Raw genomic sequence first — 13,871 nt, 5'->3', positions numbered from 1 at the left:
ATAAAACCTTTAATTTGTATTACTTCAGCAAAGCAACATCATTGTCTTGAAAATATTCATGTACCTTTCAGAGGGAATCCTGGACTCAATGCTTCTTTCAAAAGAACAGGTTTTACCGGTTGCTCCAACAACATTTAGTGCACAAGACATGTGGTAGAAAAACGTTTCAATCTCTCCAACGACCAAATAGTTCCAGAACAACAAATCTATTCAATATTTAATTCCCTGAGGACCTCATTTACAATAACTGAAATCAACCCATTAAAAAAAAAAAGAAGACAAACAGGCCAATGGATTATGCAGCTCTCAAGTATGTTCCACATTTAGGCTGGTTTCATTACATTCTACATTTAAACCTTGAAACATCCTAATGTTTATGGATCATAAAAATGATCTGTTTTAATTGCATTTCAAAACGAAATGGCATTCAGAGCGGAAATGTACATTTAAGGAAAATTTCACTTAAAATCCAATCGGTATAAAATAAAATTCCTGTCACAGTGTTTTGTTAAAAACAAAGAGGCTTGTTAAACATTTGGTTGTGTCCTATATCTGGAATCCACAGATCCTTAACTCATCTGAGACAAATCTTCCCCATCTGAAAGAACTGAAGTTATATGACCTGTTGGACAGGGAGAAGGAGGGTGGCTGGGTTAATTAACCAGGAATTAAAGGTTCGGTTTGCATTGAAACGACTTTGTTTTGCGAGAATGATTCTTAGATGACGGACAGCAATGAAATCTTGATCTGATTTTACAATGTATTGTCATGTAGATGAAAAACCTAATATCGGTGCGTTTCTCTGAATAAAAAAAAAACAGCAGCAGCTCAATCCATGAACGCTGCAAGAAGAACAGGATAATTGGGTGTTCCCCATCCCGTTACTGGATCCCATGAAGGAGAGGCACAGAAACCTTTCCCTTCAACTTTATCATCCAGACAACTCAGATGACATCCCTCAGTCACCTAAGAGAAGAAGAGAAGACATCAACAATTTACTGAGAGGATATGGTTACTAGAGCAGGGGAACTAAATGCATTAACTGTGACAACCTCTAGTTACATAAGCTCAATTTGTTGTATTTGAAAAACGTGCTACAGTGCCTTTAATGATCATTTCTATTATGAATGTGGGACAGTGCTATACTTTAAAACATCACTTCATTGTCACTGTAAATCTGGGCATGTTTGGAGTTTAGTTCTGAGATGAGCTGACTACAGGGGGACAGGACTGTCAGCGAAAATAAAAAATAAAAAAAACAATTTACAAAACTTACATCATAAAGACCTTTGCCTTGCAGTTTGTAAAGGCGAGGGTTGATGAATCCTAAGGAAGGAAGGCCCTTTAGGAAGCGCTGGTCATTTATTAGGGAGAGAATTCCACCCACTACTGGAGTTGATGCCTTGGAAAAATATCCAGATTACAAAACAGAGTTTTACCGGCTACTATGGCTACTGTGGAAACAAAGACACCAACATCTTGGATGCCCTTAAGGTAAGCTAAAACATAAAAAAAATTAATTCAAAGTGAACTATCCCTTTAAGTTACTTCACATAGCACATTTTTCTTGCCGTTCTGCTGCACATTACTGTTCAAAGGTTTGGGATCATACATTTTTTTTTTAACCTAATGCTCACCCAGGCTGCATTTATTTAAATAAAAATACAGTAAAAGAGTAAAAAAAAAAGAAGAGATTATTGGTTATTGAAGGTTACTGATAAATTGTAATAATATTTTACAATATTATTTGAAATGCAATTCATTTAGAAAATGGCAGAATTTTCAGAAGACATTACTACAGTCTTAATTGTCACATCTTATCATTTCTTAACATTGAAAAGGAAACCATGATACATTCTTTTAGGATTCTTTGATGAATAGAAAGTTTTGATCAATATTTATGTAAATCCTTGCTGAATAAAAGTATCAATTTCTTTCATTTTTTAAATCTAGCTGACCCCAAACCTTTGAAAAGGTATAGTTCATTGTTTATTAATTTAGATAAAATCTTTCACTGTTCACATAAATATGAGCAAACCTGTAATATCACAATTGCACTTGTAAACATAAAATGTATTATTTACTAACCGAAGTTCCAGAAATCCATGGTACAGGCACACGGTTAGTGACAACCCAGTAGTTGTCAGACAGCGCTGCTAAGTCTGGGTAGGCTCTTCCAGTGGTGTTGAAATATGTCTGAGGAGGTAGAGGCTGAACACTCTTCAAATACATTCCTACAGCACCAACCTATAGAGAACAAAACACTGTTTGTAAGGAAAAATTCAGCACTACCTAGAATACAGAATCATACAGTGCAAAGCCTTTTCCTTCCCAGTGTGACATGTGAAAAAGAAGCTAGCCATCCCAAGCTAACTAAAGTGCACCAGCTGAGGGCCATGAGACTTAGACCTGAATCTTCTCAAAACTCTATATAGAGATCCCACATAGCATTTATGCCAGTATAAACATCTCAATTTCTCAGATCTGGAAGAGTCTAAAGCCTCCATTTTTGCACTCAGGTCTAAGTCCCATGGCCCTCTATCAGAATCCAGGGTTTCAAGAAGATCGGAGAAACTTATTTTTTCGTCCGAAAAAAAAAAAAAACGAAAGGGATATTTTTTTTTCGGGTCAAATTTTTGAGTTTCGATATCTCAGCTCTGGAAGGGTCTAGAGCATCCATTTTTGCACTCAGGTCTAAGTCTCACAGCCCTCTATCAGAATCCAGAGTTTTGAGAAGATTGGAAAAACGTAATTTTTCGCCCGAAAAAAAAACACGAAAGGGGTACCACTGTCGTTTTTTTTTTCGGGTCGAATTTTTGAGTTTCGATATCTCAGCTCTGGAAGGGTCTAGAGCCTCCATTTTTGCACTCAGGTTTAAGTCTCATGGCCCTCTATCAGAATCCAGAGTTTTGAGAAGATTGGAGAAACTTAATTTTTCGCCCAAAAACGGAAAAAAACGAAAGGGGTAACACTGTCGTTTTTTTTTCGGGTCGAAATTTTGAACTTTGATATCTCAGCTCTGGAAGGGTCTAGAGCCTCCATTTTTGCACTCAGGTCAAAGTCTCACAGCCCTCTATCATAATCCAGAGTTTTGAGAAGATTGGAGAAACTAAATTTTTCGCCCAAAAACGGAAAAAAACGAAAGGGGTAACACTGTCGGGTTTTTTTTCGGGTCGAAATTTTGAACTTTGATATCTCAGCTCTGGAAGGGTCTAGAGCCTCCATTTTTGCACTCAGGTCAAAGTCTCACAGCCCTCTATCATAATCCAGAGTTTTGAGAAGATTGGAGAAACTTAATTTTTCGCCCAAAAACGGAAAAAAAACGAAAGGGGTAACACTGTCGTTTTTTTTTTCAGGTCGAAATTTTGAACTTTGATATCTCAGCTCTGGAAGGGTCTAGAGCCTCCATTTTTGCACTCAGGTCAAAGTTTCACAGCCCTCTATCATAATCCAGAGTTTTGAGAAGATTGGAGAAACTTAATTTTTCGCCCGAAAATGAAAAAAAACGAAAGGGGTAACACTGTCGTTTTTTTTTTCGGGTCGAAATTTTGAATTTTGATATCTCAGCTCTGGAAGGGTCTAGATCCTCCATTTTTGCACTCAGGTCAAAGTCTCACAGCTCTCTATCATAATCCAGAGTTTTGAGAAGATTGGAGAAACTTAATTTTTCGCCCGAAAAAGGACAAAAACGAAAGGGGTAACACTGTCGTTTTTTTTTCGGGTCGAAATTTTGAACTTTGATATCTCAGCTCTGGAAGGGTCTAGAGCCTCCATTTTCGCACTCAGGTCAAAGTCTCACAGCCCTCTATCATAATCCAGAGTTTTGAGAAGATTGGAGAAACTTAATTTTTCGCCCGAAAATGAAAAAAAACGAAAGGGGTAACACTGTCGTTTTTTTTTCGGGTCGAAATTTTTTATTTTGATATCTCAGCTCTGGAAGGGTCTAGAGCCTCCATTTTTGCACTCAGGTCAAAGTCTCACAGCCCTCTATCATAATCCAGAGTTTTAAGAAGATTGGAGAAACTTAATTTTTCGCCCAAAAACGGAAAAAAACGAAAGGGGTAACACTGTCGTTTTTTTTTCGGGTCGAAATTTTGAACTTTGATATCTCAGCTCTGGAAGGGTCTAGAGCCTCCATTTTTGCACTCAGGTCAAAGTTTCACAGCCCTCTATCATAATCCAGAGTTTTGAGAAGATTGGAGAAACTAAATTTTTCGCCCGAAAATGAAAAAAAAAACGAAAGGGGTAACACTGTCGTTTTTTTTTCGGGTCGAAATTTTGAACTTTGATATCTCAGCTCTGGAAGGGTCTAGAGCCTCCATTTTTGCACTCAGGTCAAAGTCTCACAGCCCTCTATCATAATCCAGAGTTTTGAGAAGATTGGAGAAACTAAATTTTTCGCCCAAAAACGGAAAAAAACGAAAGGGGTAACACTGTCGGGTTTTTTTTCGGGTCGAAATTTTGAACTTTGATATCTCAGCTCTGGAAGGGTCTAGAGCCTCCATTTTTGCACTCAGGTCAAAGTCTCACAGCCCTCTATCATAATCCAGAGTTTTGAGAAGATTGGAGAAACTTAATTTTTCGCCCAAAAACGGAAAAAAAACGAAAGGGGTAACACTGTCGTTTTTTTTTTCAGGTCGAAATTTTGAACTTTGATATCTCAGCTCTGGAAGGGTCTAGAGCCTCCATTTTTGCACTCAGGTCAAAGTTTCACAGCCCTCTATCATAATCCAGAGTTTTGAGAAGATTGGAGAAACTTAATTTTTCGCCCGAAAATGAAAAAAAACGAAAGGGGTAACACTGTCGTTTTTTTTTTCGGGTCGAAATTTTGAATTTTGATATCTCAGCTCTGGAAGGGTCTAGATCCTCCATTTTTGCACTCAGGTCAAAGTCTCACAGCTCTCTATCATAATCCAGAGTTTTGAGAAGATTGGAGAAACTTAATTTTTCGCCCGAAAAAGGACAAAAACGAAAGGGGTAACACTGTCGTTTTTTTTTCGGGTCGAAATTTTGAACTTTGATATCTCAGCTCTGGAAGGGTCTAGAGCCTCCATTTTCGCACTCAGGTCAAAGTCTCACAGCCCTCTATCATAATCCAGAGTTTTGAGAAGATTGGAGAAACTTAATTTTTCGCCCGAAAATGAAAAAAAACGAAAGGGGTAACACTGTCGTTTTTTTTTCGGGTCGAAATTTTTTATTTTGATATCTCAGCTCTGGAAGGGTCTAGAGCCTCCATTTTTGCACTCAGGTCAAAGTCTCACAGCCCTCTATCATAATCCAGAGTTTTAAGAAGATTGGAGAAACTTAATTTTTCGCCCAAAAACGGAAAAAAACGAAAGGGGTAACACTGTCGGTTTTTTTTCGGGTCGAAATTTTGAACTTTGATATCTCAGCTCTGGAAGGGTCTAGAGCCTCCATTTTTGCACTCAGGTCAAAGTTTCACAGCCCTCTATCATAATCCAGAGTTTTGAGAAGATTGGAGAAACTTAATTTTTCGCCCGAAAATGAAAAAAAAAACGAAAGGGGTAACACTGTCGTTTTTTTTTTCGGGTCGAATTTTTGAGTTTCGATATCTCAGCTCTGGAAGGGTCTAGAGCCTCCATTTTTGCACTCAGGTTTAAGTCTCATGGCCCTCTATCAGAATCCAGAGTTTTGAGAAGATTGGAGAAACTTAATTTTTCGCCCAAAAACGGAAAAAAACGAAAGGGGTAACACTGTCGTTTTTTTTTCGGGTCGAAATTTTGAACTTTGATATCTCAGCTCTGGAAGGGTCTAGAGCCTCCATTTTTGCACTCAGGTCAAAGTCTCACAGCCCTCTATCATAATCCAGAGTTTTGAGAAGATTGGAGAAACTAAATTTTTCGCCCAAAAACGGAAAAAAACGAAAGGGGTAACACTGTCGGGTTTTTTTTCGGGTCGAAATTTTGAACTTTGATATCTCAGCTCTGGAAGGGTCTAGAGCCTCCATTTTTGCACTCAGGTCAAAGTCTCACAGCCCTCTATCATAATCCAGAGTTTTGAGAAGATTGGAGAAACTTAATTTTTCGCCCAAAAACGGAAAAAAAACGAAAGGGGTAACACTGTCGTTTTTTTTTTCAGGTCGAAATTTTGAACTTTGATATCTCAGCTCTGGAAGGGTCTAGAGCCTCCATTTTTGCACTCAGGTCAAAGTTTCACAGCCCTCTATCATAATCCAGAGTTTTGAGAAGATTGGAGAAACTTAATTTTTCGCCCGAAAATGAAAAAAAACGAAAGGGGTAACACTGTCGTTTTTTTTTTCGGGTCGAAATTTTGAATTTTGATATCTCAGCTCTGGAAGGGTCTAGATCCTCCATTTTTGCACTCAGGTCAAAGTCTCACAGCTCTCTATCATAATCCAGAGTTTTGAGAAGATTGGAGAAACTTAATTTTTCGCCCGAAAAAGGACAAAAACGAAAGGGGTAACACTGTCGTTTTTTTTTCGGGTCGAAATTTTGAACTTTGATATCTCAGCTCTGGAAGGGTCTAGAGCCTCCATTTTCGCACTCAGGTCAAAGTCTCACAGCCCTCTATCATAATCCAGAGTTTTGAGAAGATTGGAGAAACTTAATTTTTCGCCCGAAAATGAAAAAAAACGAAAGGGGTAACACTGTCGTTTTTTTTTCGGGTCGAAATTTTTTATTTTGATATCTCAGCTCTGGAAGGGTCTAGAGCCTCCATTTTTGCACTCAGGTCAAAGTCTCACAGCCCTCTATCATAATCCAGAGTTTTAAGAAGATTGGAGAAACTTAATTTTTCGCCCAAAAACGGAAAAAAACGAAAGGGGTAACACTGTCGTTTTTTTTTCGGGTCGAAATTTTGAACTTTGATATCTCAGCTCTGGAAGGGTCTAGAGCCTCCATTTTTGCACTCAGGTCAAAGTTTCACAGCCCTCTATCATAATCCAGAGTTTTGAGAAGATTGGAGAAACTTAATTTTTCGCCCGAAAATGAAAAAAAAAACGAAAGGGGTAACACTGTCGTTTTTTTTTCGGGTCGAAATTTTGAACTTTGATATCTCAGCTCTGGAAGGGTCTAGAGCCTCCATTTTTGCACTCAGGTCAAAGTCTCACAGCCCTCTATCATAATCCAGAGTTTTGAGAAGATTGGAGAAACTAAATTTTTCGCCCAAAAACGGAAAAAAACGAAAGGGGTAACACTGTCGGGTTTTTTTTCGGGTCGAAATTTTGAACTTTGATATCTCAGCTCTGGAAGGGTCTAGAGCCTCCATTTTTGCACTCAGGTCAAAGTCTCACAGCCCTCTATCATAATCCAGAGTTTTGAGAAGATTGGAGAAACTTAATTTTTCGCCCAAAAACGGAAAAAAAACGAAAGGGGTAACACTGTCGTTTTTTTTTTCAGGTCGAAATTTTGAACTTTGATATCTCAGCTCTGGAAGGGTCTAGAGCCTCCATTTTTGCACTCAGGTCAAAGTTTCACAGCCCTCTATCATAATCCAGAGTTTTGAGAAGATTGGAGAAACTTAATTTTTCGCCCGAAAATGAAAAAAAACGAAAGGGGTAACACTGTCGTTTTTTTTTTCGGGTCGAAATTTTGAATTTTGATATCTCAGCTCTGGAAGGGTCTAGATCCTCCATTTTTGCACTCAGGTCAAAGTCTCACAGCTCTCTATCATAATCCAGAGTTTTGAGAAGATTGGAGAAACTTAATTTTTCGCCCGAAAAAGGACAAAAACGAAAGGGGTAACACTGTCGTTTTTTTTTCGGGTCGAAATTTTGAACTTTGATATCTCAGCTCTGGAAGGGTCTAGAGCCTCCATTTTCGCACTCAGGTCAAAGTCTCACAGCCCTCTATCATAATCCAGAGTTTTGAGAAGATTGGAGAAACTTAATTTTTCGCCCGAAAATGAAAAAAAACGAAAGGGGTAACACTGTCGTTTTTTTTTCGGGTCGAAATTTTTTATTTTGATATCTCAGCTCTGGAAGGGTCTAGAGCCTCCATTTTTGCACTCAGGTCAAAGTCTCACAGCCCTCTATCATAATCCAGAGTTTTAAGAAGATTGGAGAAACTTAATTTTTCGCCCAAAAACGGAAAAAAACGAAAGGGGTAACACTGTCGTTTTTTTTTCGGGTCGAAATTTTGAACTTTGATATCTCAGCTCTGGAAGGGTCTAGAGCCTCCATTTTTGCACTCAGGTCAAAGTTTCACAGCCCTCTATCATAATCCAGAGTTTTGAGAAGATTGGAGAAACTTAATTTTTCGCCCGAAAATGAAAAAAAAAACGAAAGGGGTAACACTGTCGTTTTTTTTTTCGGGTCGAAATTTTGAATTTTGATATCTCAGCTCTGGAAGGGTCTAGATCCTCCATTTTTGCACTCAGGTCAAAGTCTCACAGCCCTCTATCATAATCCAGAGTTTTGAGAAGATTGGAGAAACTTAATTTTTCGCCCAAAAACGGAAAAAAAACGAAAGGGGTAACACTGTCGTTTTTTTTTTCGGGTCGAAATTTTGAACTTTGAGATCTCAGCTCTGGAAGGGTCTAGAGCCTCCATTTTTGCACTCAGGTCAAAGTCTCACAGCCCTCTATCATAATCCAGAGTTTTGAGAACATTTGAGAAACTTAATTTTTCGTCCGAAAATGAAAAAAAACGAAAGGGGTAACACTGTCGTTTTTTTTTTCGGGTCGAAATTTTGTATTTTGATATCTCAGCTCTGGAAGGGTCTAGAGCCTCCATTTTTGCACTCAGGTCAAAGTCTCACAGCCCTCTATCATAATCCAGAGTTTTAAGAAGATTGGAGAAACTTAATTTTTCGCCCAAAAACGGAAAAAAACGAAAGGGGTAACACTGTCGTTTTTTTTTCGGGTCGAAATTTTGAACTTTGATATCTCAGCTCTGGAAGGGTCTAGAGCCTCCATTTTTGCACTCAGGTCAAAGTTTCACAGCCCTCTATCATAATCCAGAGTTTTGAGAAGATTGGAGAAACTTAATTTTTCGCCCGAAAATGAAAAAAAACGAAAGGGGTAACACTGTCGTTTTTTTTTTCGGGTCGAAATTTTGAATTTTGATATCTCAGCTCTGGAAGGGTCTAGATCCTCCATTTTTGCACTCAGGTCAAAGTCTCACAGCCCTCTATCATAATCCAGAGTTTTGAGAAGATTGGAGAAACTTAATTTTTCGCCCAAAAACGGAAAAAAAACGAAAGGGGTAACACTGTCGTTTTTTTTTTCGGGTCGAAATTTTGAACTTTGATATCTCAGCTCTGGAAGGGTCTAGAACCTCCATTTTTGCACTCAGGTCAAAGTCTCACAGCCCTCTATCATAATCCAGAGTTTTGAGAAGATTGGAGAAACTTAATTTTTCGCCCAAAAACGGAAAAAAAACGAAAGGGGTAACACTGTCGTTTTTTTTTTCGGGTCGAAATTTTGAACTTTGATATCTCAGCTCTGGAAGGGTCTAGATCCTCCATTTTTGCACACAGGTCAAAGTCTCACAGCCCTCTATCATAATCCAGAGTTTTGAGAAGATTGGAGAAACTTAATTTTTCGTCCGAAAATGAAAAAAAACGAAAGGGGTAACACTGTCGTTTTTTTTTCGGGTCGAAATTTTAAATTTTGATATCTCAGCTCTGGAAGGGTCTAGAGCCTCCATTTTTGCACTCAGGTCAAAGTCTCACAGCCCTCTATCACAATCCAGAGTTTTGAGAAGATTGGAGAAACTTAATTTTTCGCCCAAAAACGGAAAAAAACGAAAGGGGTAACACTGTCGTTTTTTTTTCGGGTCGAAATTTTGAACTTTGATATCTCAGCTCTGGAAGGGTCTAGAGCCTCCATTTTTGCACTCAGGTCAAAGTCTCACAGCCCTCTATCATAATCCAGAGTTTTGAGAAGATTGGAGAAACTTAATTTTTCGCCCGAAAATGAAAAAAAACGAAAGGGGTAACACTGTCGTTTTTTTTTTCGGGTCGAAATTTTGAACTTTGATATCTCAGCACTGGAAGGGTCTAGAGCCTCCATTTTTGCACTCAGGTCAAAGTCTCACAGCCCTCTATCATAATCCAGCGTTTTGAGAAGATTGGAGAAACTTAATTTTTCGCCCAAAAATGGAAAAAAACGAAAGGGGTAAGTAACACTGTCGTTTTTTTTTTCGGGTCGAAATTTTGAACTTTGATATCTCAGCTCTGGAAGGGTCTAGAGCCTCCATTTTTGCACTCAGGTCAAAGTCTCACAGCCCTCTATCATAATCCAGAGTTTTAAGAAGATTGGAGAAACTTAATTTTTCGCCCAAAAACGGAAAAAAACGAAAGGGGTAACACTGTCGTTTTTTTTTCGGGTCGAAATTTTGAACTTTGATATCTCAGCTCTGGAAGGGTCTAGAGCCTCCATTTTTGCACTCAGGTCAAAGTTTCACAGCCCTCTATCATAATCCAGAGTTTTGAGAAGATTGGAGAAACTTAATTTTTCGCCCGAAAATGAAAAAAAACGAAAGGGGTAACACTGTCGTTTTTTTTTTCGGGTCGAAGTTTTGAATTTTGATATCTCAGCTCTGGAAGGGTCTAGATCCTCCATTTTTGCACTCAGGTCAAAGTCTCACAGCCCTCTATCATAATCCAGAGTTTTGAGAAGATTGGAGAAACTTAATTTTTCGCCCAAAAACGGAAAAAAACGAAAGGGGTAACACTGTCGTTTTTTTTTTCGGGTCGAAATTTTGAACTTTGATATCTCAGCTCTGGAAGGGTCTAGAGCCTCCATTTTTGCACTCAGGTCAAAGTCTCACAGCCCTCTATCATAATCCAGAGTTTTGAGAAGATTGGAGAAACTTAATTTTTCGTCCGAAAATGAAAAAAAAAACGAAAGGGGTAACACTGTCGTTTTCTTTTCGGGTCGAAATTTTTAATTTTGATATCTCAGCTCTGGAAGGGTCTAGAGCCTCCATTTTTGCACTCAGGTCAAAGTCTCACAGCCCTCTATCATAATCCAGAGTTTTGAGAAGATTGGAGAAACTTAATTTTTCGCCCAAAAACGGAAAAAAACGAAAGGGGTAACACTGTCGTTTTTTTTCGGGTCGAAATTTTGAATTTTGATATCTCAGCTCTGGAAGGGTCTAGAGCCTCCCTTTTTGCACTCAGGTCAAAGTTTCACAGCCCTCTATCATAATCCAGAGTTTTGAGAAGATTGGAGAAACTTAATTTTTCGCCCAAAAACGGAAAAAAACGAAAGGGGTAACACTGTCGGTTTTTTTTCGGGTCGAAATTTTGAATTTTGATATCTCAGCTCTGGAAGGGTCTAGAGCCTCCATTTTTGCACTCAGGTCAAAGTCTCAAAGCCCTCTATCATAATCCAGAGTTTTGAGAAGATTGGAGAAACTTAATTTTTCGTCCGAAAATGAAAAAAAACGAAAGGGGTAACACTGTCGGTTTTTTTTCGGGTCGAAATTTTGAATTTTGATATCTCAGCTCTGGAAGGGTCTAGAACCTCCATTTTTGCACTCAGGTCAAAGTCTCACAGCCCTCTATCATAATCCAGAGTTTTGAGAAGATTGGAGAAACTTAATTTTTCGCCCAAAAACGGAAAAAAACGAAAGGGGTAACACTGTCGTTTTTTTTTCGGGTCGAAATTTTGAACTTTGATATCTCAGCTCTGGAAGGGTCTAGAGCCTCCATTTTTGCACTCAGGTCAAAGTCTCACAGCCCTCTATCATAATCCAGAGTTTTGAGAAGATTGGAGAAACTTAATTTTTCGCCCAAAAACGGAAAAAAACGAAAGGGGTAACACTGTCGTTTTTTTTTTCGGGTCGAAATTTTGAACTTTGATATCTCAGCTCTGGAAGGGTCTAGAGCCTCCATTTTTGCACTCAGGTCAAAGTCTCACAGCCCTCTATCATAATCTAGAGTTTTGAGAAGATTGGAGAAACTAAATTTTTCGCCCAAAAATGGAAAAAAACGAAAGGGGTAACACTGTCGTTTTTTTTTTGGGTCGAAATTTTGAACTTTGATATCTCAGCTCTGGAAGGGTCTAGAGCCTCCATTTTTGCACTCAGGTCAAAGTTTCACAGCCCTCTATCATAATCCAGAGTTTTGAGAAGATTGGAGAAACTTAATTTTTCGCCCGAAAATGAAAAAAAAAAACGAAAGGGGTAACACTGTCGTTTTTTTTTTTCGGGTCGAAATTTTGAATTTTGATATCTCAGCTCTGGAAGGGTCTAGATCCTCCATTTTTGCACTCAGGTCAAAGTCTCACAGCCCTCTATCATAATCCAGAGTTTTGAGAAGATTGGAGAAACTTAATTTTTCGCCCAAAAACGGAAAAAAACGAAAGGGGTAACACTGTCGTTTTTTTTTCGGGTCGAAATTTTGAACTTTGATATCTCAGCTCTGGAAGGGTCTAGAGCCTCCATTTTTGCACTCAGGTCAAAGTCTCACAGCCCTCTATCATAATCCAGAGTTTTGAGAAGATTGGAGAAACTTAATTTTTCGCCCAAAAATGGAAAAAAACGAAAGGGGTAACACTGTCGTTTTTTTTTCGGGTCGAAATTTTGAATTTTGATATCTCAGCTCTGGAAGGGTCTAGATCCTCCATTTTTGCACTCAGGTCAAAGTCTCACAGCCCTCTATCATAATCCAGAGTTTTGAGAAGATTGGAGAAACTTAATTTTTCGCCCAAAAACGGAAAAAAACGAAAGGGGTAACACTGTCGTTTTTTTTTTCGGGTCGAAATTTTGAACTTTCATATCTCAGCTCTGGAAGGGTCTAGAGCCTCCATTTTTGCACTCAGGTCAAAGTCTCACAGCCCTCTATCATAATCCAGAGTTTTGAGAAGATTGGAGAAACTTAATTTTTCGCCCGAAAATGAAAAAAAACGAAAGGGGTAACACTGTCGTTTTTTTTTTCGGGTCGAAATTTTGAATTTTGATATCTCAGCTCTGGAAGGGTCTAGAGCCTCCATTTTTGCACTCAGGTCAAAGTCTCACAGCACTCTATCATAATCCAGAGTTTTGAGAAGATTGGAGAAACTTAATTTTTCGCCCAAAAACGGAAAAAAACGAATGGGGTAACACTGTCGTTTTTTTTTCGGGTCGAATTTTTGAACTTTGATATCTAAGCTCTGGAAGGGTCTAGAGCCTCCATTTTTGCACTCAGGTCAAAGTCTCACAGCCCTCTATCATAATCCAGAGTTTTGAGAAGATTGGAGAAACTTAATTTTTCACCCAAAAATGGAAAAAAACGAAAGGGGTAACACTGTCGTTTTTTTTCGGGTCGAAATTTTTAACTTTGATATCTCAGCTCTGGAAGGGTCTAGAGCCTCCAGCCTCCATTTTTGCACTCAGGTCAAAGTTTCAAAGCCCTCTATCATAATCCAGAGTTTTGAGAAGATCGGAGAAACTTAATTTTTCGCCCGAAAATGAAAAAAAACGAAAGGGGTAACACTGTCGTTTTTTTTTTTTGGGTCGAAATTTTGAATTTTGATATCTCAGCTCTGGAAGGGTCTAGATCCTCCATTTTTGCACTCAGGTCAAAGTCTCACAGCCCTCTATCATAATCCAGAGTTTTGAGAAGATTGGAGAAACTTAATTTTTCGCCCAAAAACGGAAAAAAACGAAAGGGGTAACACTGTCGTTTTTTTTTCGGGTCGAAATTTTGAACTTTGATATCTCAGCTCTGGAAGGGTCTAGAGCCTCCATTTTTGCACTCAGGTCAAAGTCTCACAGCCCTCTATCATAATCCAGAGTTTTGAGAAGATTGGAGAAACTTAATTTTTCGCCCGAAAATGAAAAAAAAACGAAAGGGGTAACACTGTCGTTTTTTTTTCGGGTCGAAATTTTTAACTTTGATATCTCAGCTCTGGAAGGGTCTAGAGCCTCCATTTTTGCACTCAGGTCAGAGTTTTAAAGCCCT

The 13,871-nt window shown here is 38.6% G+C and overlaps 1 protein-coding gene across 1 annotated transcript in view; it reads right to left on the bottom strand.

Moving 5' to 3' along the window:
* Positions 1 to 517: 517 nt before the first annotated feature.
* Positions 518 to 13,871, bottom strand: part of tpp1 (tripeptidyl peptidase I) — a 94,973-nt gene continuing 81,619 nt past the window's right edge. The window contains exons 11-13 of the mRNA XM_039668905.2: positions 2,089 to 2,247; positions 1,277 to 1,402; positions 518 to 966 (exon numbers count right to left, since the gene is read on the bottom strand). Coding sequence (XP_039524839.2) covers positions 829 to 966; positions 1,277 to 1,402; positions 2,089 to 2,247 — 423 coding nt within the window. The 3' untranslated portion in view covers positions 518 to 828. The remainder of the gene's footprint in view (positions 967 to 1,276; positions 1,403 to 2,088; positions 2,248 to 13,871) is intronic.

Source organism: Pimephales promelas, chromosome 15, assembly GCF_988280905.1.
Source record: "Pimephales promelas chromosome 15, fPimPro1.hap1.1, whole genome shotgun sequence".
In the NCBI taxonomy this organism is placed as follows: Eukaryota; Metazoa; Chordata; class Actinopteri; order Cypriniformes; family Leuciscidae; genus Pimephales; species Pimephales promelas.
The sequence above is the reverse complement of the archived record's forward strand: the minus strand, read 5'-3'. Positions and strand labels throughout refer to the sequence as shown.